Raw genomic sequence first — 26,426 nt, forward strand, 5'->3', positions numbered from 1 at the left:
TTTTACTTTTGTTTTTGTTTTCTGTTTTTTTTTTTTTGCGGTACGTGGGCTTGTCACTGTTGTGGCCTCTCCCACTGCAGAGCACAGGCTCCTGATGCCAGGCCCAGCCGCCACGGCCCACGGGCGAAGCCGCTCCGCAGCATGTGGGATCCTCCCAAACCGAGGTACGGACCCGTGTCCCCTGCGTCGGCAAGCGGCCTCTCAACCACTGCGCCACCAGGGAAGCCCTCTTTTACTTTTGAGACATCCTTAATGAGAACTTAATATTCATGTGAAAATTTAATAAATGTTTGGTTTACAGTAAAATCTGTGTAAATGATGCCTATAGCTTTAAGAAAACTATTTTGTGATTAATGTCAGTGAAACATCTGAATAATTCACTTTCACCTTTTGCCCCTTAGTCTGAGTTCAATCAACTCAAATCTTATTTATCTATCTATCCATTTATTTATTTATTGAAGTATAGTTGATTTATAACGTTATGTTAGTTTCTGGTGTACAGCAAAGTGATTCAGTTGTGTGTATATATATATATTTATTTATTCTTTTTCGGATTCTTTTCCATTATAGTTTATTACAAGATATTGAATATAGTTCCCTGTGCTCTACATTAGGACCGTGTTGTTTATACAGTATATATAGTAGCTTGTATCTGCTTATCCCAAACTCCTATTTATCCTTCCCCACCTCCTATCCCGTTTGGTAACCATAAGTTTGTTTTCTATGTCTGAGTCAACTCAGATCTTATATTATTTACCTTGTCCTTTTTCAAGAAAGATGATTTTGGATTCTGGAAGAAAATTAGATCCAGTAACAATCATTTCATGACCTCCATTTACAGAACAACTGTTGATACTGTACTTCTCAATATGAGGAAGTTCTTGAGCAGACCGCTGGGCTGTTTTTTTTTTTTAAGAGTTGAGAAGAAACAAAATATTAGTTTACACTCTTTCATATGTAAATGACAAAGTCTAGCTATAAAAGAAGCAACTCTGGATTTTTAAAATGCAAGGCAATGGTAACAATATCCACTAAAATAGCTATGCTATTTAGAAAACAAAATAGATTTATTAGAGTCATGTGATTTTAAATAATTTTCTTAGACTACAGCTATAGAGAAACTAATAAAGAGAAATTAATTAATGCCTACAACTTATATTGACTCCAACACATTCACCTCATCCACTTTTCTCTTTTTAGCTTGTCTTATTACATTTCTTCCCCACAACTTGTCTGTTAAAATTGATAAATTTAATATAATTATAAAAAGCAAATTAAATCCGAAGATGCATAATTATATTGCATACAATTAAAAGAAGACAAGTTTCTAAAGGACAAACACCAAGCAGCTCTTTCATCAAGAAAATAACTAGATCATCAGTGAGGCATCAGGATTACATTTTGGACATCTTCTAAATAACTGAAGTATACATGAAGTACACATTTCAATACAGAATTTTGAAAAATGAACATAAATACTTCTTAGTGCACTATACTCTTCCTTCCCAGGGTATGGGAACATAATTTTTCTTAAAGCCTACAAGTCATTATGTAAACTATTAACTTTTCCTTGTTGCTGCCTTTTTCTAATATCTACTGATTTCAAGTTGCTGTATTTTCTGGAGATCCTACTTCTGGCTTTTCTTTCCTTTTTAAAAAATGCTTGAGTTTCAAGCTATACATTATACTTCTTTTGACTGCTTAGGTTCTCTAAGGGTTTATTCCTGCCAAATGCCTCAATAACTAGGTTTCTCTCTGGATTAAGACAAACAAAAAGGGTGGATTACACTTTCTTCTTCACATTTTGGAAACAGGTCTATTTTTAGTCCTACTACTTGGGTGGAAAATTGGTGGCTTTGAGGGTCAGCTGTGTTTTGTTTGGCCAGAAGAACATTTTAAAGAAATTTAAACAACTTGACTGCCTTTATGAAGCATGCAGTCCCTGACTATGCCTCTTCCAACTATTTATTTTTTTGAAGATTTATTTATTTTATTTACTTTTAGCTGTGTTGGGTCTTAGTTGTGGCATGCAGGATCTTTCGTTGCCATGCGCAGGCTTCTCTCTAGTTGTGGTGTGTGGGTTTTCTCTTCTCTAGTTGTGGCGCATGGGCTCCAAGGAGCGTGGGCTCTGTAGTTTGTGGCACGCGGGCTCTAGTTGAGGTGTGCAGGCTCAGTAGTTGTGGCACACAGGTTTAGTTGCCCTGCGGCATGTGGAATCTTAGTTCCCTGACCAGGGATTGAACCCCCGTCCCCTGCATTGCAAGGCGGATTCTATACCACTGGACCACCAGGGAATTCCCTCTCTTCCAACTATTTAATACTAAGACACAAAAGGTATATGAATTAGGATCCCAGCCCTATTCAAAGAGAATGTTTCATAGGAGATGGGTCTGGGATTTAGGATGAGCTACAACTTAGAAAATACCAAGCACAAATCTAGATCTCAGAAAACACTTATGTCCTTACTTATGTTCTAAATGGCTCACAAAGAAGGGGCATAAAAACAAGCACTGACTAGCCTACGGAGTAAGACTAATTCAAGTTTTAGATATTTATAGTGGAAACTAGCTATCACAAGTTCATTCAAAGTAACAGCAAAAATGTGTTCACCAAGTGGCATAGCCATAATAAAACATTATGCATGTGCCAAAAGCATTTTTGAAGAATATTTAACTATATGAGAAAACTCCCACTATAACTACCAAATATTGTGTGCGTGCACATGTGCACACACACACAGACCAAAAAAAAAAAAGGAAAAAAATCCAAAAAAAGGTTAATAGTGACTATCTCAGAGAAGTGATATTACAAAAAAGATTTTAATGCTACTCTTTGTACCATTTTGCATTTTCTATACTCTCAACAATAATCACACAATAATTTAATAAACTAAAAGAGAAAACAGAATAATTTTAGAGTAAATTCATCTCAAAAACTCAAACTACTCTATGAACTTAAATTATTTAAATTATGTTGCTAAAAATTAGAGAAATATGTGCTTAAATGGGCATTTGTCTGGCAGGGTAACAAAGACTGTGGCAATGATAGCTGTTTCTAAGAAAGGGAACTAGCTGACTTGAAAATTTACTTTTCACTCTATACTCTTTTACTCTTTTTGAATTCTGTACCATGTACCTGTATTATCTATTAAAAATTAATACAAAAATTACTTCTACAGTGATTCTATTACCATGGATTTGCTCAGTGATTCCCACAGTCGACTGGAAATAGAAAAGTAATACAGTAGGTATGATCCCAAATTAAGAATGCATGTGGTTAACAGAAATAAAATGATATAACATAATCAAAAGAGTACTAAGAAAACCTGTGTTCTAGCCACAGCTCTGTCACACCAACAAGCAAATAACCTGGGAGGAGCACTTCAGATACTTGTGCCTCAGTTTCCTCCTACACAAAATTAAGACATGGAATTAGAACACTTCTAAGTCTGTGCTCTAAAAATCTAAATTGCAATCTCAATATTTCAGTCCTATCAGCTAACCTGCCAGAGGTCCACAGTTCTCAAGGGCTTGAGTAGATATCAGGTTCTAGGCCTTTTCTCATTTCTTGGCTCTGAAAAACCAGGGAAAAAGCATTCACTTTCTCAACCTGGTGTTGTACATAAATTTATGGTAAAAAAAACAAAAACCAAAATCCTGTAAGTCCCTATTCAGCTGAAGTGTCAGCTTGCAGAGACAGGCATCTTCCAACATTTTAATGAAACAAAGATGACCAAGTATCAATGACACTTAATGTCAGAATCATAGCTTCATAATTTGGTCCTCAGGTGTCATCAAGCCCATCTTCCTCATTTATGAGTAAGAAAACTATGGTCAAGAGAATGTCTATAGCCACACAGGCTACCTAGGGTCAAGAAGCCACTTTCTAACTCCAAGATCAGTACTCCTCCACCTAAACACGTAGCTTATTTCCATATAAGAAAATCACACCAGCTATCCAGACCCTGGGCTTCAGTTTACTTTTTAAAAAATTTTATTTATTTTCATTTTTGGCTGCGTTGTGTCTTTGTTGCTGCATGCAGGCTTTCTCCAGTTGCAGCGAGCGGGGGCTACTCTTGGTTGCAGTGGCTTCTCTTGTTGCGGAGCACGGGCTTTAGATGCGCGGATTCAGTAGTTGTGGCACACGGGCTTAGTTGCTCCACAGCATGTGGGATCTTCCCGGACCAGGGCTCGAACCTGTGTCCCTTGCATTGGCAGGCGGATTCTTAACCACTGCGCCACCAGGGAAGCCCTCAGTTTACTTTTTTTTTGGAAACATTTTTTTAAAAATATTAATTTTATTTATTATCATTTAGTTTTGGCTGCGTTGGGTCTTTGTTGCGCACGGGCTTTCTCTAGTTGTGGCGAGCGGGGGCCACTCTTCATTGGGGTGCGCGGGCTTCTCATTGCAGTGACTTCTCGTTGCGGAGCATGGGCTCTAGGCGTGCGGCTTCAGTAGTTGTGGCACACGGGCTCAGTAGTTGTGGCTCGCAGGCTGTAGAGTGCAGGCTCAGTAGTAGTGGCAAGCGGGCTTAGTTGCTCCGCAGCATGTGGGATCTTCCCAGACCAGGGCTCGAACCCATGTCCCCTGCATTGGCAGGTGGATTCTTAACCACTGTGCCGCCAGGGAAGCCCCCTCAGTTTACTGTTGATCCAAACATTACATTATAAACAAAACAGAAAATAACCTATTATAAACAAAACTTTAAAATATCACAGGCTCACTTACAGCATTCAACAGGTATAGAAGCTGTCTGCAGAGAAAGGACTTTTCCATTGGGCTGTGGGATGTGTACACGAAACACAAGTCGTACTCTAGTATTCTTTCTGCCAATATCAGTTTCTCCTTTTCGAAGTTCTATATCTGAATTGCGGAGTTTCAAAATACCTGCACAGTCAATACTAGGGAAAAAAATATACAAATTTTATTTGCTTACTAGAAATTAGTGGTTCTAAACAACTCAGCAAACAGTTATTGTTAATTTGCCAGGAAGAACTATCACTATCTAAAATCAGGTCAAAAAAGAAAGATACGATTGCTATTTTCTGCCATTTAAATTTTAGGATTAAAAATGTTTTTGTACGACAAAAATGTAATACTAAGTGTGGCATATTGTCTGTAAAGAGGGCTGACAATAATTCCTCCCATTCTTGTATTCACATGCCACTTCTCCAATTAAGAGGTGGAGTAACTATGTCCCCTCTCCTTGAGAGTGAGCCTTATGACTTGCCTTGACAAACAGAATGTGGCCAAGTGATGCTGTGTAAGTTACAAGCCTAGCACTTAAGAAGCTCTGTTACTTCCAATTTTGTTCTCTTGGAGCCCTGAGCCACCATGAAAATGTCCAACTAGCATGCTGGAGAGAAAAGCCCATATAATCCTCTACTTGAGCTACCCCAGCTGAGTTCCCAGCCGAATTCAGGGGCATGAGTGATCCCAGCCAACACCACATGAGTGGATCAGCTGAGTCCAACCAACCAAAAGAAGCATGAAAAACAATAGAGTTACTACTTTAAGCCACTAAATTTGGGGGGCAGTTTGTGTTACAGAACTAGATGAGTGAAATATAAGGTAAAAGACTCTAATTCTATAAATATAACTAGGCCAGAAAAGATTAACTTATAGGACTACAAATAAGTCATTAATGACATTTAAACTTTTATATGATACATTTATTAATAAAAACAATCTATCAGGCTTTCATTTCTTTCTTTCTTTCTTTTTTTTTGTGGGGGGGCACATTCGAGGCTTGCAGGATCTTAGTTCCCCAACCAGGGATTGAACCTGCGCCCTCGGCAGTGAAAGCACAGAGTCCTAACCACTGGAACACCAGGAAATTCCCAGGCTTACATTTCTAAGAAATGCACATATAAGATTAAAGTTTTGGCATTTAAGGTCTAAAATTGCATTATCTTCAAAATTTATTACTAAGTATAGCTGCTTAACACACAATCATGGTAGGAAACACCAGTACCTATAACATATCTTTGTTATTTACATATTAGAAGAATAAAGCAAGAGGTAATGAACAATCAAACATTCTAGTTAAAGTTTACTCTCTCTTATGGCATTCCTTATTATCCATCCTCTTACTTTATCTACCCACTCTAATGCTCTAATGTTCCAACTCTAATACTCACTGCCCAGAGGCTAGAGAAGTCACTTTGAAGGATAATATATGTTACAAAGCTAGGTTATCAAGAACCAGTAAAGCTCAAGGAAGAGTTTCTACCAATCTTTCTACCAATCTTTCCCCACCTTAAACAACAGAGCCTTTTTCTTTTTTTTTGGCCATGCCACGTGGCATGCAGGATCCTAGTTCCCTGACTGGGGATTGAACCCATGCCCCTTGCAGTGGAAGCGTGGAGTCATACGCTTCTAGCGTGGACCACCAGGGAAGTCCCCACTAGAGCCTTTTAATACATACCTACAACTCACTTGTGCATAAATTATTTTGAACAACGGTCTTATCATTCGCAATTTTTAAATCTACCACTACCTGAAACTATATTACATTCAGTCACTACAGTTTATCCTAGTAATTAGTTCCTGGATAAAACAGGCTCATTCAGCATTAGCTGCCCTGTTATCTAAGGTACTTAGAAAAGGTTTCTTAGATTTGGGTAACTTCCTAGTTGCTCCTTACTCAACCCTTTCTGGGACACACAGAATGTTGTTGTCACAAACCTTGGTTCCTATAGAATTCCTGTTCCCCAATCTAACAGTTCAGAGTGGACAGAGAGCCAGAGAAGCTTCAGGTGTGTGTATGGCAGAGCAGGGTGGGGTAAGGGGGCTAAGCTGCTTGCTACTAGTAATAATGGTATTTTTACAGCTTTGTTCTTTCTGGTCTGATCCAGGCAGGCAGTATATGCCAGCTCTGGCTGGAGAAGGGAACATGAATCTTGACTACCACCTCTGTTCCATGTGAAAAGGAGGAGGAAGATACATTCAGATCCTACTGCTCTGATTTGTTCACACTATTCTGTAGGTAAAGCTTTCCCAAGTTCTTGAGAGAATGTCTTAGAAACTCACGTACTCTGTTTTCTTTAATTTATTGATTTATACATTATTTTTAAAAAGGATATGAGGCATTTTACAACATAAATACAAATAAGGTTAAGAAGAAAGAAATAGAAAATATTTTTGAATAGAAGAAAGAGGAGATAAATATATCCCAAATCTAGGGTTATATGAACTACTATAATTACTATAATTGAGCTTGATCATGAACTTTTGGGAAGCTGAGGCAAAAAGTAAAGATGATAGGGACTTCCCTTGTGGTCCAGTGGTTAAGACTCCACACTCCCAATGCAGGGGGCCCAGGTTTGATCCCTGGTCAGGGAACTAGATCCCACATGCCACAACCAAGAGTCCCACTGTCTCAACGAAGAGTTTGCATGCCGCACATGCCACAACAAAGATCCCGCGTGCCACAACTAAGACCCTGCGCAGCCAAATAAATAAATAAATATTTTTTTAAAAAAGTAAAGATGATAAAGCTTTTGTAGGTCTCTCCTTGTCTGGTAAAACAAAATCTACTGTGTCATCAAATACCAACTTTTCTCCTTTAACCTGAAAAGACTGTGTGTGTGTGTGTGTGTAATAATGACCAACTTAAGAGATAAAATCTTTTTAACAGTCCATTAAGTTATAAGCTTCTGGCGATTTCTATTTACTTGATTCAAGTCTACTGCTTGAACTATCCAGAGGAATCAATGGAAACATGGTCTGCAAACTGTCACCTAAGAATCAATTTTATGAGTTCTTAGAAAAAGATAGTTCAAAGTTGAGTTTCAAATTCCCCTCTGCAGCTGAATAATAGTATATTCATATTGCTTTTGATGCTAGATGAAAAAGTACGATCCTAGGGAATTCCCTGGTGGTCCAGTGGTTAGGATTCTGTGCTTTCACTGCCGAGGGCCCAGGTTTGATCCCTGGTCAGGGAACTAAAATCCCACAAGCCACATGGCGAGGCCAAAAAAAAAAAAAAGTAAGATCCTAGAGTAAAAGAGAGGAAGCCTTCTTGCATCCTCATTTAGAGGCTGGCTACACCTCACCTTATTTGAAGATTGGTCAAATAGGATGTCTCGAGTCAATGTTTTTCTTTCTTTTTTTTTTTTTTCAATTTTTTCTTAAGTGTTTTGCTCAAGTACCTGAACAAAGGATTGGCTGAGAATCCAAAGTTCTTTTTTTAATTATTACAGAACACAGAAATTTAAGAGTAGAGATTATCAACTAGCTGTCTACCTCTGCCATGAAAAAACTCTATTGTAGCCCGTGTAATGACTTAGTGGAGTTGAGTTCTCGAGTACTGTTCCTTTGAACAAAGCAGGCAAAGTTAAGGTTTTATTTAAATCAATATTAACTTGTCTTTTCTGGAGATAAGTAGATAAGAGGCAATTCTTATTTTATAATAGTACAATTATAAGTTACTATGTCCTCAGGGGTATATTCAGTTTACCTAAAATGTTATTTAAATATAAATTTAAAAGAGAAGAACTCGAGACTGAAATCTGATTTTAATAGGACTATTCTTGTAATAACCTGGGACAGATATCATTGCCATCTCAAGAAAGACCTATATTATAGTTTGAACCAATTTCTCAAACAAACTTCACTGTAAGTTTCACATACCTGGTTGTGGCAGAATAACAGTTGCCTACTAAATATTCTTTTTTTCTGTTTTTCTTAGTAACAGACCCCCATCTTGTTAGCGGTGGCAATGCACTCAGGTAAAAAAAAACATACCCAGGTCTTCCTTATATACAAGGATGATCAATGAGATATAGTAAAGGTGTTGGATAAGTTTCTGGGAAAAGCTCTGTAAAGAGGTCTGACTCAGATGGAAGTTCTCTCTTACCCTTCCTCTTACCCGTTCTTCCTATTCCTTCCAGGATTACAGTTATGATGGCTAGAGCTCCAGTAGCTATTGTGGATCATGAGGCAATCTTGTGGATGGAAACCACATGCTAATAATAGCAGAGAAGAAAAAGCAGAAGGAGCTTGGGGCCCCAATGACTTATGGAACCACTGTGCTAGCCCTAAGATGCCTATGTGTATATTTATTTTACGGAATAAAAAATTAAACTTCTAGCTGTTTAAGCCACTGCATTTCAGGTTTCTGTTACAGATACTATATATATTCCTAACTAATCCACGTGAACAAAACTCTACTGCATTCTCATTCAGAAGCTGGCCACCTCATTTTATTTGGAAACGGGTGAAATGGGACACCTGGAAGTAGAGTTGAAGTTTTCCTCAAGGAAACTTAACAATCATAATTTTACTGCAATTGTTTACTTATTGTCTACCCTATTAGACTGTGAGCTACTTGAAAAAAAGTCCATATACTTTTGTCTCTATCACCTAGCATGATGCTTGGCTGGTACTACATGGTCATAAACTTTTGCTGAATTGAATTTTCTTTATGGAAATGTGGTACCAACCTTAGCAAATATACTGTAATTATTTACATAATGTTATTCAGTTAATTTAGAACAATGACTTATTTTTGTACTATAAAAATAAATATACTTTTCTTCAAAGTTATTTTAGAAAAAGAAAGAACAGTCCATTTTGGGATATGTTTCAAGATACCTGGCTGACATATTGTTTTCAGGAAGAAGTGGAATTTCCAGAACCTTTGTGCTGGCAATTATTATCTCTTGGCTTGCAGTAGCAACTGTCTTCCCAGTGATCCGATGCACCTGGTAAAATGCATGAGGCCGTAAATATCGATCATCTGCTGTTCCAATAAACATCTGTAGATTTATCGGCTTTTCACTATAGCCCAGGAGCTAATTTGGAAGAGCAAACACAGAAAAATACAATTCATTATCCATGCATTTTACAATATGCTTACAATGTTAAGTCTATTATATTTATATCATATACTACTGATACATAAAATGTTATTTCAAAAAAGATAGTAATAAAAACAAGTAATAAATGAATAGCCCTCTAAATCACAGAAATATTTTAAGAGTTATAAAATGCTGCAATATATTACAAAGGGATGAAGGAGTTTTTCTGGATTAAAATCTAGATCAACCTAAATTTTGAAAAGCCTTGGTAGAGTGCTGTGGAGAATACAAAAGAAATGTTGATTCTGTGCTCCAGGCAACATTAACCATCCAGACCAGACTTAAAGATCAGGGTATGTGGGAAGGTCCTCTAACGGGCTGCTAAAATCAGAGACACTTTTAGCAGAAAGGATCTGAAAAATCCTATTGCATGTTTCCAAGTTAATATTTCAACTGGCTTAACAAGCTAGGCTACTTGACTTTCTTTGGTACCCTTCACTACTGCTGAGGTTAAGATGGCTACACAGGATTAATAAGGGTGATGACCAGGAGGTGCTGGAGGTAAAAACAGCGACCACAAGAAAAGAGGCAGTTAAAAGAAACAGAGCCTAAAGGACTTAGGGACACTCCTATGTCCAGTCTGATGGCTGAGTAGCACCCATTGGACCCACCTTGAAAGGACGGACAGAACACCAAAGTAAGCAGATACTGGAAACAAACTGACACATGTAAGAAGAGAATAACAAAAGGTGTGTTTCCTGTTTTTAAGGCTTTTAACCTGAGGGAAAGCCACAGTCCATGCCTTACAGTGAGACTAAAACTACCAAAGAAATCTACAGTCTGAAGGGCTTGAAGAACCAAGGACAGACAGTCTGTCACAACCTCTGGAAAGAAAGAGGCAAATCCCAGAAAAGAGACAGCCAGAGAGGAGGAGCTTCAAATTTCATATATATATAGACTCCACCCAATCCTTTGGCTGACCTGTAAATCATTCACGAACAGGATAGATCCAAGCAGCCTAAGGCTAAAATAACTGAAATGAGATTATAAGCTACCACCAACCACAGGGAGACAGGTTTTACAGGTTGACTCCAACCAAGTTAAGTGCCTGCTTAAACAAAAAAATTCAACATTCTTTGGGAGTACATATGGGTGTGCATTTATATTAGTTTTGATGCTGAGTTGTACAAGTTCTTTATATATTCTGAATATTAATCCCTTGCAGTTATGTGATTTGCAAATATTATCTCCCATTCTGCAGGCTGTCTTTTCACTTTCTTGGTTGTGTCCTTTGCTGCACAAAAGTTTTAAAATTTTGATGGAATCTAATTTATTTTGTTTGTTTTGTTGCCTGTGCTTTAGGTGTCATACTTAAGAAACCATTACCAAATCCAATGTTGAGAAGGTTTTTCTCATGTTTTCTTCTAAGAATTTTATAGTTTTAGGTCTTTGATCCATATTTAGTTAATTTTTGTATATAATGTAAGGTAAGGATCCAACTACATTATTTTGCATGGGGATATCTAATTTTCCCAACACCATTTGTTGAAAAGACTGTCATTTCTCCTACTGAATGGTTTTGGAACCCTATCAAAAATGAATTGATCATATATGTTAGGGCTTATTTCTGGGCTTTCTATTCTATTTCATTGGTCTGTCTTTATGCCAGTATCATACTGTTTAAAATACTGTAGCTTTGTAGTATGTTACAAGTCAGGGAAAGGGGGTCCTCCAACTTTACTCTTCTTTTTCAGGATTGTTTCAGCTATTTGAAGCCCCTTGCAATTCCATATGAATTTTTTTTTAAATAAAGTTATTTATTTATTTATTTACTCATGGTTGCGTTGGGTCTCCGTTGCTGTGCGCGGGCTTTCTCTAGTTGTGGCGAGCAGCAGCTACTCTTTGTTGTGATGTGCAGGCTTCTCATTGCAGTGGCTTCTCTTGTTGCAGAGCATGGGCTCTAGGCGTGCAGGCTTCAGTAGTTGTGGCACATGGGCTCAGTAGTTGTGGCACATGGGATTAGTTGCTCTGCAGCACGTGGGATCTCCCTGGACCAGGGCTCAAACCCTGCTCCCTACATTGGTAGGCAGATTCTTAACCACTGCGCCACCAGGGAAGTCCCCATTATGAATTTGAGGATATGCTTTTCCATTCTGCAAAAAGGGTTGTTGGAATTTGGGTAAGTATTGCATTAAATCTGTAGACTGCTTTGGACAGTATTGATATCTTAACAATGTTAATTAAGTCTCCTCTCCATGAACATGGAATGTCTTTCTATTTATTTTTGTTTCATGTATATTTGGATTTTATTTTCACTTTATATATTTCCATTTAGTTTTATTTCTTTCAGAAATATTTTACAGTTTTCAGCATACAAGTCCTTATACCTCCTTGGTTAAATTAATTCCTAAGTATTTAATACTTTTAGATGCTATTGTAAATGAAAACTGCTTTCTTAATGTCCTCTTACGGTTGTTGATCACTGATACACAGAAACACAATCGGTAAGTATGTGTTGATCTCCTACCCTGAAATTTCGTAAACTCATTTATTAGCTCTAGCAGCTTTCTTGGGGATTATTTGGGATTTTTAAAGTATGTGAGCATGTCATCTGTTAATAGAGATAACTTTACCTCTTCCTTTCCAATTTGGATGTCTTTTATTTCTTTTTATTGCCTAACAGCTCTGGCTAGAACTTCCAGCACAAATGTTGAATAGCAGTGGCGAAAGCAAGCATCCTTGTCTTGCTCCTGATCTTAGGGGAAAAGCTTTCAGTCTTTTACCATTAAGTATGATGTTATTAGCTGTGGGCTTTTAATAAATGACCTTGATCATGTTAAGGACTTTCCCACTTTTCTTAGTTTGCTGGTTTTTTTTTTAAATGATATGCTGTTAAATTTTGTCAAATGCCTTTTCTGTGTCAATTGAGATGATCATGTGGTTTTTATGCCTTCATTCTATTAGTATGGCATATTACAACAATTGATTTTCATATGTTGAATTACCTGCATTTCTGAGGTAAATCCCACTTGGTCATGCTGTATAATCCTTTTAATGTGCTGTTGGATTTGGTTTGCTAGTTTTTTGTTGAGGATTTTTGTGCTTATATTCTTTACGGATATTAGTCTGTAGTTTTCTCTTCTTGTGTCTTTGTCCTTATCGTTATCCTTTTGATTAAAAAAAATTTTTTCCATGTCTCTATTGAAATTCCTTCATCTCTTCACATATTTAGCCCACCTTTTCTACTAGATAATTTAGCATTTTCATCATTGTTATGTTAAAGTCTCTTTCTGATAACTCCAACCCAGACACAGAGTTAGATTTAGGCCATCTTTGGGCCAGCTTCTATTGAGTGTTTTCTCTTAGCTGTGGTTCACACTTTCTTGTGTGTGTATGTATAGTTTAACATATACTAGCCATTTTGTATAGAACAACTCTAGGAACTGAAGTAGCAAGTATTTACCTTCAGAAAGAGGCATGCTATTTTTTTTTTTTTTTTTTGGTCAGGTCACAGTTCTTAAGCTGTATCAGCTTTACTGCAGTTTTAGTCAGATTCCTCTGCTTTGAGATGGTGGCTTACGTGCACTTGGTGGAGATCTTACAAATTTCAGACAGACCTTGCTCAGCAATCCCCACTCCTACTTTTGGCCCCAAATGCCTCTGGGAGGAAGATGTGCTCTATGGCTGTTTTATTCCATTGAACCAGCAAGGGAGCGATATGATAACATAGACTGCCTAAAGTCAATTTTTTGGTAAGCACAGTGGAGTGCCCAGCTCTTCAAGACAGTAGTGGTGGAGTTTCTGATGCCCACCCAGTCCTAAGCACTGTCCCTACAAGCTGGGGTTGTGAGTCACAGTGTCAGTGATGTTTTCACTAGAGCAAAACTGGGTAGGGTGGCTGTACACTGTTCTAGGCCACATAGCTTCCAAACCTGAGATTTTATGAGGTACCTAATAACCTTAAAAGAAATTCTCTTCTGTTTCTGCACTATGGTTTTGTAAAGTATCCTGACACATGATAGCAAATATAGAGTGCCTAGTACAGTGTCTGGCATGTACCTAACAAATGTTAGCTATTAGTTTGCATCCAGATTCTAAGTATGGAATCTAGTCAGAGTTTCAAATATGTAGGAGTTTTATTTGATTATGTTGTCCTTCAGGTGACTGCTTTACTCCCTCCTGCTTGCTCATCCCTGGCTTTACGGTGGAGTTTGTAACCAAGCAACATCATAATTTATTGATTATCCTCCTCTACCCAGGAAAGGACATGAAGTCTTTTGCCTATTATCAGATAAAATAATTTACCCAGGATGATTTTCAGCCCTGTGCCTTTACAGAGAAGCAAATAAAGCCTGGACCATTGCAATAGTCTTATAACTGCTCTCCCTGTTCTTACTCTTGCTCCCTGATAGCCTATTCTCTGTCCAAGAGTCAGAACAACCTTGTAATATTAACCAGATAACTTTACACCCCTGCTCAGAACTCTCTAATGGCTTCCTTCCATACTCAGAACTAAATTCAAATGCCCTATGATGATTTACAAGTCCTGTGTGATCTGGGCCCTGGCTAACTTGTTGCCTTACCTTCTCCTACTCTCTCCCTTCCACAGTCTGCTCTGGCCACCTTGGCCTTATTGCATGAACCACTCAAGCTCATTCCTAACCTCAGGGCCTTCACACTTAATATTTTGTCCCTCTGGAATATTCTTCCCTCTGATCTTCATATTACCTCACTCCTTCAGCTCTACACTCAAAGGTCAACTTCTCAGAGAAAACCACCCTATCTAAAACATCACATTTCTATCCCTTTATCCTGTTTTATTATTTTTCATAGTATTTATCACTATCAAAAGTATTTTAGGGACTTCCCTGGTGGCACAGTGGGTAAGAATCCGCCTGCCAATGCATGGGACATGGGTTTGAGCCCTGGTCCGGGAAGATCCCACATGCCGCGGAGCAACTAAGCCTGTGTGCCACAACTACTCAGTCTGCATTCTACAGCCCGCGAGCCACAACTACTGAGCCTGCATGCCACTACTGAAGCCCGCACGCCTAGAGCCCGTGCTCCACAACAAGAGAAGCCACCGCAATGAGAAGCCCGCGCGCCGCAACGAACAGTAGCCCCCGCTCTCCACAACTAGAGAAAGCCTGTAGGCAGCAGTGAAGACCCAATGGAGCCAAAAATAAATAAATAAACTAATTAATTAATTTAAAAAAAGTATTTTATACATTTGTTTATATCTGTTTTCCTTATTACCACATAAGTTCCCAAAATACAGAAACTTTGTCTTGTTCACCACTCCACCCCTCCTTTTTATTGAGGATCCATTATGGAAATATCTATACCAAATGTCACTGCTTCAGCCAGTATTATATAGGTGACAATAAAAAAAAAGAACAAAGTGGCATGTATTAAATTTTAAGGAATTAGTGAAGACCTTAAAAGGCAGAAATTTATTAATAATAATAATATAGGGAAGCACATGATAAAAAGCAATTAAGGTCCTGTGAAGGAGAGAAAAGACGAAATCATGGAAACCAGCTAAGAGGCTGAAGCACTAAAATCATGTGTACTCAAAGTTTAAACAAGGGTAGAAGTGAGAACATAAATAGAAATGAAGGAGGATTAATGCAATAAGTCTTTCTCGTGAGATCCTAAAGAGATTTTTTGTAACTGGCTACGTATAGAATAATAAAGAGAAGGGAACAAAGAAATTAGAAGTTCTGAGCTTCAGTACTCAAGAGAATGATGGTATCACTAGCAAATAAAGAAATGAAGAAGTCACTGATTTAGAACAGGTTTGGAAGAAGATAATGTTTTCAATGTTAGTCATGTGGTATTCAAGGTAACAGTGAGACATCTAGATGGAAATGTGAGGCCATATAATACATACATTCTTTTAGCCCAGCCATAGCGTTATTGCACAATAACAAAATACAGTCTACTGTGCTTTAAAAGGATGACTGAAATCCTCTTTCTGTTTGTTTTGACATGATGAGTAGAATGATAACATCATGATGACATGAGTATGCACTGTAAAAGTTTCAGTACTCATAGCACTTTAAACACTACTGAGTTTTAACTGCATCACTGTGATTTGTAGCTCCCTGAGCAGCAGCGTAAAATGATGAGAGTGCCAGTATACTCTCTATCTTAACTACTCTGCCATTGTTGCCCCAAAACAGGCTCAGTCAATTTATAAATGAATGAGTATGGCAACATGATGAGTGAGGTGCATATAGGTATTTAATGGAAAGGGGCCAGAAATTCAAACTTCTATCAATGCACGAGATAATCACTGTTTTTCAAAGAGAGGAACTAGCCTATGTTGCACAGAACTTCAGAACGTCCCATCATATATATTCGTGTATACAGAAACGTTTACGAACTTGGAACCCAACTCCTTAGTATATATAAATACCACCCAAATCGCAGTTTTAACACATATGAATTTTTCATGAATGCAACTGCCACGTAAACTGAGGTAAACTTTATTTATTTATTTATTTTGGCTGCGCTGCGCGGCACGTGGAATCTTAGCTCCCCGACCAGGGATCGCACCCGCACCTCCTGCACTGCAAGCACAGAGTCTTAACCACTGGACCACCAGGGAATTCCCGAGGTAAACTTTAGCAAGAGTTGATCATTTCAGAAAATCATGTCATTGCTAGTAATGCCACTCACTTGTGGAATTTAGGTTGCTGATCAACACACTTGCCTATGTGCAAGTGTGATATAGTGATGCTGTAGGTACAAGTATCTAATTATTTCATTGTTTTCTCTATAGTCATTACCAAGCCTTTTCATTTTGAAATATAACTTTTTGTTATAATTTGTTTATAACCGTTTTCTAAATTTGTTTCCTCTTAATAATAAAAGCATTATATTGGTATTTCTAAAATTATATGTGTAGGCTGATTATATTGTCCTTGAATTTCCATTTCAGGTAAATAAAGTATTATAAAATATTTGTTTAAAATTTTAAAAGAGTGGGGTTGGGTCTGATAGGGTTGAGAACCACTAGCCTTAGAAGATTTGCAAGTCAAGAGGCACACTGGTATCAGTTTGCCTAAAATGAATCCTCCAGTCTCCTGTCTAGGGAACATAAACCCACTGCAAGCGTTTTGGGAGTTAAGAGGAGTCAAAGCTCTCCCTATTCAGTACACAGACTTTCATTATGCCTCCCCTTTCATCCCCATCCCATTTTCTGTACAGATCCTCAAGCCCTGCTTTCAGTTATTCTAGAACCTAGAACTTCTATTTCATTCCCTCTAAAGAATAAATCTCCAGAATTCTCCCAAGGTAAGCCAGTGGTTATCACTTCATTATACCATGTAAGGGAGAAAAATCTGGGAAGTTTAACTGCTTCTTTTGTAGATCTTCAACAATATGTTTTCGGCCTCACCTCACATCCCACTTTCAGAGACACCAGTGCCTCAATCCCCTGAGCCTTTCCAAGGTTCTTTAGTATAAAATGATTTGTGCTTAATTATTGGTTCTTTCTCTCCAACCAACAAGCTTGAGTTGTAACTGTTTAATGTCTAATGAAGGTAAACACATGTGTTTAACCTAGTATATTTAACTGGAAATTGCAGTTTTCTGTAAATATTTAACTATTTGTGTATTTAAGAAATCTATCAATATTTCAGTTGTGATTTCTTTTTACATATTTTGGTATAAACAAGTTAATAAATGTTAAAGCTTGAATTGAATGGAAAATATTCCATAAAAAATAAAATGCCAACATGATTACAGTAAAAAAAAAATAAAGCCTAAATAAATCAATAACTAAAGAAGAAATAGTAACAGTGTGGGCGTATGTATGCATATGCACACAAATATGGTTCAGTCACTTTTCCCTTTTGGTTTGTATGGAGGCAGATGGGGTAAGTGATAATGTAGAATGAGAGTCATACAAATTTGGACACAGAGGTGAAAAAGTAACAGTAGAGAGTGGTAATATACTTTAACTAAATTAGTTTATGTAATTCTAAAACTCTTGTGGAGTACATGCCATTTTTTCCAGTTTATAGATGAAGAATCTGAAGCTAAGAAAGATTAAGGAACTACTCCGAACTCATGGCTAATCATCCTTTCTGCTATACTTATTGTTGCTCTTTCATGTTTAATCCTACATTGAACAAATTATTCTATGGAACCAACTGTTCTTGTAGTGGAGGAAGAAGTACCAACAACTTTACCACTTGCCTCAAAGTCCTGTGAGGGGGACAGTGTCATTCTTGTTATCTCCAGAGCCTAGTATAGTACCTACCACGTTATGGGCATTTAATCACTGCTGAATGAATGAATTTTGGAATGAGAGAGTACAATTTGGTGGAACAAAATAACACGAGGTTAGTCAACAGAATTATTTAAATAAGAATTATAACCACTAAAGTAGCTGTTTAAAATGAAGTAGTAAAATCTAAAATAGAAAATACAAACTAAAAATTTTATTGCTATCTATTAAGTTACCCAAATATCACATAACATACCAGTAAGTACTATATTCCAAAGTATCCCAGTCATATTAGATGACTCATATTAATACCAGCTTGGCAAAGACATAAGCCACCTGTCCTTTATACTTTGATAGTAAAATGAGCCAGTGATGGGGGAAGGTAATCAGGCAGATAAGATTTCAAAGAGAATGTATTTCATAACACGTATTTCAGCCAACATCTGCTCCAAGCATATATACTACAGCATAAGAAAAATAGGGCTTCTCCCTTGCAACTCAAGGACTTTAAAAGAACATCAAATAAATTAATTAGACTATCATTCCATCCCATCCCATTTGCTGCCAATGTTATAGGCAACAAATTGTTGCTACTGTTAACACTATTCTCTAAAATTTTTCATCTAGTATCAGGATACTTCTCTTCAGGTCACCTTCTGCTTTGTAGAAGAAAGTAAGCTAAGTTGTTTGTTATGTTTCTGTACGTTTCCATAGCAAAGGTCTGTGCCTGCTTAATTTAACTAAAGCTGGAGGGTTAAAGCCTGAAGGTATACGACAGACTAAAGCAGCTTCAATAAGAGGAGTTCTATTATCAGTTCTGCTACATTACTTGGAGGAAGCGGATCTGAATATATTAGACACATGACAACACAATGTAGAGATAATAAAAATACAAAATTAAATTTCCATAAATTGCTTCAAACTGAAAATATACATGTAACAACAGCATACAAAAAATCATCACCTGGAAATGAATCTTGGCATATAATGAAATACAAAGTCTAGTTATGGAAAAAAATACTACAATCTCCATTTTAACTTTCAGTAACTTTTGGGATAAGACTCAAAATATTTATTCCTTCATAAAACTTATCACTGTATAACAAAGTATGTATGTAATTTTATGCAATTTTATCCCATATGTAGATTCAAGTAACCACCATAACAGTCATGATCCAGAACTCTTCCATTACCACAAAGGAACTCTCTTGTGCTACCCATTTACATTCACAGTCTTCAACCAGTTCCTGTTCCCTGGCAACCGCTAATCTAGTGTCATCTCTGTAGCCCTGCCATTTTGAGAATGTTATATATATAAATGGAATCACAGTATGTAACCATTTGAGATTGCCTTTTTTGCCACTCAACATAGTTCCATGGAGAACCTTAGAACTTGTGTGTATCAACAGTTTGTTCCTTTTTATTGCTGAATGGTAGCTAGTGCATTGTATGGATATACCAGTTTGTTTAACTCTTCTTCCATTTGGCTTGTTTCTAATTTTTGACTAAGAAAAATGACACCACTATGAACCTTAAAGGTTATTGTGTGAACAAGTTTTTATTTTTCTGCAATAAATGCCAAATGTGATTCCTGGGTCATGTGGTAAATGCAAGTTTAGTTTTTTAAGAACCTGACAAACTATCTTGCGGAGTGGTTGTACCATTTTACATTCGTAACAGCAGTTTAGGTGGGATAAAGTTTCTTGGCATCCTTGCCAGCATTTAGTATTATCACTATTTTTTTTTTCCTGTACGTGGGCCTCTCACTGTTGTGGCCTCTCCCATTGCGGAGCACAGGCTCCGACACACAGGCTCAGTGGCCACGGCTCACGGGCCCAGCCGCTCCACGTCATGTGGGATCTTCCCGGACCGGGGCACGAACCTGTGTCCCCTGCATCGGCAGGCGGACTCTCAACCACTGCGCCACCAGGGAAGCCCTATCACTATTTTTTTATTTAACTGTTCTATAAGGCATATAGTGATATCTCATTGTGGTTTTAATTTGCATTTTTCTAATGGCTAATAATGTGGAAAATCTTTTCACATGCTTATTTGCCATCTTATCTCCTCCTTGGCAAAATGTCTGTTCATGTCTTGTGCCCATTTATAACTGAATTGCTTTTTTTTAAATTTTATTTTATTTATTTATTTATTTTTGGCTGCACTGGGTCTTTGTTGCTGTGCACGGGCTTTCTCTAGTTGCGGAGAGAGGGGGCTACTCTTCGTTGCCGTGCGAAGGCTTCTCATTGTGGTGGCTTCTCTAGTTGCTCTAGAGCACAGGCTCAGTAGTTATGGGTCCCGGGCCCAGTTGCTCTGCGGCATGTGGGATCTTCCTGGACCAGGGCTCAAACCCGCGTCCCCTGCACTGGCAGGCGGATTCCCAACCACTGCGCCACCAGGGAAGCCCCCTGAATTGCTTTTTTACTGTTGAGTTTTCAAAGTTCTTTACATATTCTAGATACAAGATCTTTGTCAGATATGTGGTTTGCAAATGTTTTCTTCCTGTCTTAGCCTGTCTTTGCCATCCTTTTATATTTTTTTTGCCATGCTGTGCAGCATGTGGAATCTTAGTTCCTCAACCTGGGATTGAACCAGTACCCCCTGCATTGGGAGTGTGGAGTCCCAACCACTGGACCACCAGGGAAGTCCTCCGTCCTCTTAATAGGATCTTTCACAGGGCTAAAGTTTTTAATTTTGATGAAGTCCAATTTATCTATTTTTTCTTCTAGTATCATGCTTTTGGTATCATGCCCGAGAACTTTTCTCATAGCTTGAGGTCCTGAAGATTTTCTCCTATGCTTTCTTCTAAAAGTTTTATGGTTTTACAATTCACATTTAATTTCACAATCCATTTTGAATTAATTTTTGTATAAGATGTGAGGTTTAGGTTAAGGTGGTTTTATTTGCTTAAAGATGTCCAACTGCTACAGCACCATTCGTTAAAAAGACAATGTAGGGCTTCCCTGGTGGCGCAGTGGTTGAGAGCCCACCTGCCGATGCAGGGGACACAGGTTCGTACCCCGGTCCAGGAAGATACCACATGCTGTGGAGCGGCTAGGCCCGTGAGCCATGGCCGCTGAGCCTGCGCGTCCAGAGCCTGTGCTTCGCAACGGGACAGGCCACAACAGTGAGAGGCCCGTGTAAAGCAAAAAAAAAAAAAAAAAAAGACAATGTAAAAGCTCTTAAAGAATATTCATCTTGGTCTATAAACAGTATATTTTTTATTTAAATACAGTTGCCATTACCTATGCTAAATTAAAAACTGATGTAATTTCAAATGATTTTCACATTTTGAAAAATGAGAATAAAATGTTTCTTATAATTCCTAAAATACTAATACTTTTGGACAAATGAAATCAAATTCTACTGTTGTATATTTCTTGTAATTCATTAACATGCCGTATTTCCTTTGGTCTCAGAGCCTTCTAAATCAGCACTGCTCAACAGAACTCTCTGAAATGATGAAAATATTCTATATCTGCATTGTAAAAAAAAACCCCATGATCCATGTCATATCAATTGTTGTGTAAGGTGTGAAGTTTAGGTTAAGGTTTATTTTCTTGTCTATGGATGTCCAATTGCTAGCATCATTTGTTCAAAAGGCAATGTAGGGCTTCCCTGGTGGCACAGTGGTTGAGAGTCTGCCTGCCGATGCAGGGGACACGGGTTCGTGCCCCGGTCCGGGAAGATCCCACATGCTGCGGAGCGGCTGGGCCCGTGAGCCGTGGCCGCTGAGTCTGCGCGTCCGGAGCCTGTGCTCCGCAACGGGAGAGGCCACAACAGTGAGAGGCCCGTGTACCGCAAAAAAAAAAAAAAAAACAAAGGCAATGTAACCATTACCCACATTGGCTACCAAGCCTTGAAGTGTTGTTAATGCAAGTGAAGAACTGAATTTTTAATTTTAGTTGCTTTAAATTTAAATGTGGTTAGTAACTGCTGAATTGGACAGTGTAGCTCTAAACCCTTTCCTCTGCTTAATACTTTCACTTCCTTAGTATTTAGCTTTTCCCTGGCTAATGTTTATTAATTAGCTAGGAACTTCACTCAAATAGCAGTGCCTGATTCAACCCCTTCATCTGGGTTTTAGGTCCCTATTTGCTCTCAGAGAGATCTGAATTTCCCCCATTAAGGCTTTATCATACTTTTGTTATTATCTTGTTTGCAAACTTCACTGAACTAGAAATTTCATGAGAGTAGGAAACATGTCTGATTCCACTCCCCCTCTTGAATCCCCAGCTACAGTAACAAACTACCCTGAGTGTATTACATATTTGCAGACCATATTAATGAATAAGATTATTTACTTTGAATAAAAGAAAAAGTTAGTTTATTAGTTGGCTAGAAAGTAGGTGGTATTTTTCAACAGCTTCATAGTTTGAGTTTTTAAAATTTCAAGAAATATATACTTCAGAAACTTCTTGGCTCTCACCATGTAATTATATTGAGAACATCTGAAATCCTCCTTTGGGGAGTATCAGAAAGATTTCTAGAACTTGTGCTTAAGTGCTCTTTCTCTTTTCATTTTGATACAACACTGGCCAATGGAATGCAAACACAGCTCTTTAAAATGACAGCAATCAACCCAGAAGAATTCTAAGATGCCAATGTAGATATCTTATTCTGCTGCATTTTCTCCATCAGGGTTCACAGAACATTGATCAAGCTGCTAAAAGAAGCCTAAGTAATAATAGCAAATAATATTTACTGAACATTTACTATGTTCTTTACATGCAATGTTTCATTTCATCCCCACATCAGCTCTTAGGTAGGTGATATTATTCTCATTCTACAAAAAAGGAATTGGAGGTAGTTCCCTCCATAATTAACCTCTATCACATCATATTCTAATTTCCAATATAGCCCTTAATACATTCTAATATTATTTTGTTTATTTGCTTATTGTCTCTGCTATTGTCTCTGTACCCATAAGGGCAGGGACCTTTTCTGTCTTTTATTTATCTCTGGATCCCCAGCATCTACAATATTGCCTATAATGTAGTGAGCAATCAAAAAATATTTATTGAATGAGTGAAAGGATAGGTGAATGAATAAACTAAGCAATGAATGATTGAATAAAAGGTCTAGAAAAGTTAAACTGCTTGGCCAAAGATACAGTACAGCTCAGGATTCAAACCCAAGCAGTATGACTGTAGAGCCCATACCAGTCATTGAGCTACTAGTATTGACTCCTAAATGTACTTAAAGACCAACACCGTATAGCAAATGTGGACGAGAAGACAAGCTGACCACCAAAGATTTATGTATAGAACTGTATAGTATACCTTTCCTAGTCCTCTTGCAAATGAGTAGGGCCACTCATTTGCAAGTGATTACTCCTGGACAGTGAGTAGTAATAATTGGTAATAATTTCCAGGTTCATGTATCTTATGTGCCTTTCCTATACTTTCTTCCCTTTTCCCAGGGACCATGGAGGCTGTGTGCTGAACATGATTGTATCAAAAAATAGACCTTGTATTCAAGAGTGACAATACAAAAGAAAATAAACTTTTCTGTCACAAACCAACAAGAACTAGAGATTATTAGTCATAGTAGTTAGCCTACCACAATTAATCTAAAAGAGCTTAAACTAATATAATGGTAAACAAGGTCCAAGATTTTTATTAGAAGCTCCAAACGTTGTAGAAACAGCACTTGTCTTGAAATCAAACACCAGGATTTCTAAAAAAGCTTATTCAGACAATTAAAAGAGATAATGTGAAAGTACTTTATAAAATGAAAAGCACATGAAATTATAAGATAACTATAAGAGGCAACATGGTACAATAAAAGTGGAACAGCAGAGTCAAAAGACCTGGGTTTAAGATCTCTACCAATTACATTAAGTGTAATCTTAAATCATCTATACAATGTACTTGCCTTGCCCTTTTCAAAAAACTTTAGCAAATATTAAATATAAACTCTGAGAAAACATTTTGTAAACTACAAAGAACTACAAAAAAAATCAATTTTTGCAATTAGTAACAGAACAAATATGCAAAATGTCACTAAATTAGGCAATTTAAGAGCATGTTGGTGTCTAGCATTTTTTGGATAAATGTCAACATTAAACTAAATTCTTTTAAAATTATTTGTTCTACAACCTAAACATTATTCTAAAAGATATGGAGACTCTATACTATTTTAAACCATCTAAAACAAAATTCAGAAAGTTAAGACCTGCAAAAGTCTCTTTGAATCCTAGGACTGAAAATGTGTATTTTCATTAGAGAACTCCAATAAAAGTTATTGACTTTAATTAAACAATTTTCCTAATTTGGATAAGAAAAATAATCTGATTAAGTACTCATTTACACTATGTTAACTTTATTAAAGATTAATTTCCTGACAAGTAAACAAGTTAGTTTCATTTTAAATTAAACTGCATCACTCTATTTACAAAAGCCAGGACATGGAAGCAACTTAAATGTCCATCGACAGATGAATGGATAAAGAAGATGTGGCACATATATACAATGGAATATTACTCAGCCATAAAAATAAACGAAACTGAGTTATTTGTAGTGAGGTGGATGGACCTAGAGTCTGTCATACAGAGTGAAGTAAGTCAGAAAGAGAAAAACAAATACCGTATGCTAACATATATATATGGAATCCAAAAAAAAAAAAAAAAAAAAAGGTTCTGAAGAACCTAGGGGCAGGTCAGGTATATATAAAGCCACAGATGTAGAGAATGGACTTGGACTTGAGGACATGGGGAGGGGGAAGGGTAAGCTGGGACGAAGTGAGAGAGTGGCATGGATATATATACACACTACCAAATGTAAAACAGATAGCTAGTGGGAAGCAGCTGCATAGCACAGGGAGATCAGCTCGGTGCTTTGTGACCACCTAGATGGGTGGGATAGGGAGTGTGGGAGGGAGATGCAAGACGGAGGGGATATGGGGATATATGTATATGTATAGCTGATTCACTTTGTTATACAGCAGAAACTAACACACCATTGTAAAGCAATTATACTCCAATAAAGATGTTAAAAAAATTAAAAATAATTTAAACTGCATCTATTTCTCTATTGTGCTTGTATATTCTTAAGGCACTACAGAAATTTTTTACCCCCACCACACAAAAACATTGTGGAGTATGTAAAACCCAAAAAACCCCCTAGGAAGTTGGAAGAAGTTTCTTAACAGTGCTCTATAATTCTACAGTCCCTAACCATGAACTATAAAAAGAAATAAGATTATACATATTTTTCATCTATCAGCCCAATTTGATAATAAAAGGACATTCAGTTTCTACTTTGTACTCTCCATCTATAAATTCATCAGATTACAGAAAATACAAGGAAGAAGTAGACACTGGCTGTATGGTTCAGTTTTTTTTTTTTTAATTTATTTTTTAATTTATTTTTGGCTGCGTTTGGTCCTCATTGCTGCACACGGGCTTTCTCTGGTTCTGGTGAGCAGGGGCTACTCTTTGTTGTGGTGCGTGGGTTTCTCATTGCAGTGGCTTCTCTTGTTGTGGAGCATGGGCTCTAGGCACATGGGCTTCAGGAGTTGTGGCACATGGGCTTAGTTGCTCCGCAGCATGTGGGATCACCCCAGACCAGGGATTGAACCCGTGTCCCCTGCACTGGCAGGTGGATTCTTAACCACTGCGCCACAAGGCAAGTCCCCCAGGGGATTTAAAGTAGTGACACCCGCACCTCATTTTTCTTCTTCCCCTTCTAAAAGCCACACATTAAAGACTAGGATATTTAAAAAACAACTGAATATCTGGGGAAAATTAGAAAATAATCACCCATGCCCAGGGAAAGGCTCAAAAAAGACCAGAGAAGACCTTAAGTTTATACCTCAGGCTGATCCCTGGCAAAAAACAACAACAACAACAACAAAAAAACCCAGCTTACGACAATCAAAAAGACAAAAACAAAAAAGAGCAAGCCCTGTGGAAGGGGGAGAATCTGATTTCTAGTTGTGAACAAAACTTTACAACTTAAGGAACTAGAAAAAGAACAAACTAAACCTAAAGCCAGCAGAAGAAAGTAATAAAGATTAGAGCAGAGGTAAATGAAACAGGAAACAGAAAAATAGAGAAAAATCAATGAAACCAAAAGTTGGTTCTTTAAAAAGATCAAAATTGACAAACTTTTAGCTCAACAGACTAAGAAAAAAGGAGAAAATAATTGAATTACTAAAATTAGAAACAACACTATCAATTCTACAGAAATAAAAAGGATTAGGGCTTCCCTGGTGGCGCAGTGGTTAAGAATCTGCCTGCCAATGCAGGGGACACAGGTTCCAGCCCTGGTCTGGGAGGATCCCATGTGCCGCAGAGCAATTAAGTCTGTGCACCACAACTACTAAGCCTGAGCTCTAGAGCCCGCAAGCCCAACTACTGAAGCCCATGCACCTAGAGCCCG

At 37.6% G+C, this 26,426-nt stretch overlaps 1 protein-coding gene across 7 annotated transcripts in view; it reads right to left on the bottom strand.

Annotated features, from left to right (window-relative positions):
- The window catches only part of NFATC3 (nuclear factor of activated T cells 3), a 136,310-nt gene that overhangs the window by 45,077 nt on the left and 64,807 nt on the right, over nucleotides 1–26,426 (bottom strand). For 6 of the 7 annotated variants that reach the window (XR_003435457.1, XR_003435456.1, XR_003435458.1 and 3 more), the window contains exons 4-6: nucleotides 9,598–9,797; nucleotides 4,729–4,901; nucleotides 758–898 (exon numbers count right to left, since the gene is read on the bottom strand). Coding sequence is in view for 4 of the 7 variants with exons in the window: in XM_027119500.1 (XP_026975301.1) it covers nucleotides 758–898; nucleotides 4,729–4,901; nucleotides 9,598–9,797 (514 nt within the window). In the remaining 3 variants the exon portion in view is untranslated. The remainder of the gene's footprint in view (nucleotides 1–757; nucleotides 899–4,728; nucleotides 4,902–9,597; nucleotides 9,798–26,426) is intronic. The other variant, XM_027119503.1, reaches the window with a different exon arrangement.

This window comes from Aethalodelphis obliquidens, unplaced genomic scaffold (assembly GCF_003676395.1).
Source record: "Aethalodelphis obliquidens isolate GAN/ISIS:26980383/991018 unplaced genomic scaffold, ASM367639v1 scaffold20, whole genome shotgun sequence".
Classification (NCBI taxonomy): Eukaryota; Metazoa; Chordata; class Mammalia; order Artiodactyla; family Delphinidae; genus Aethalodelphis; species Aethalodelphis obliquidens.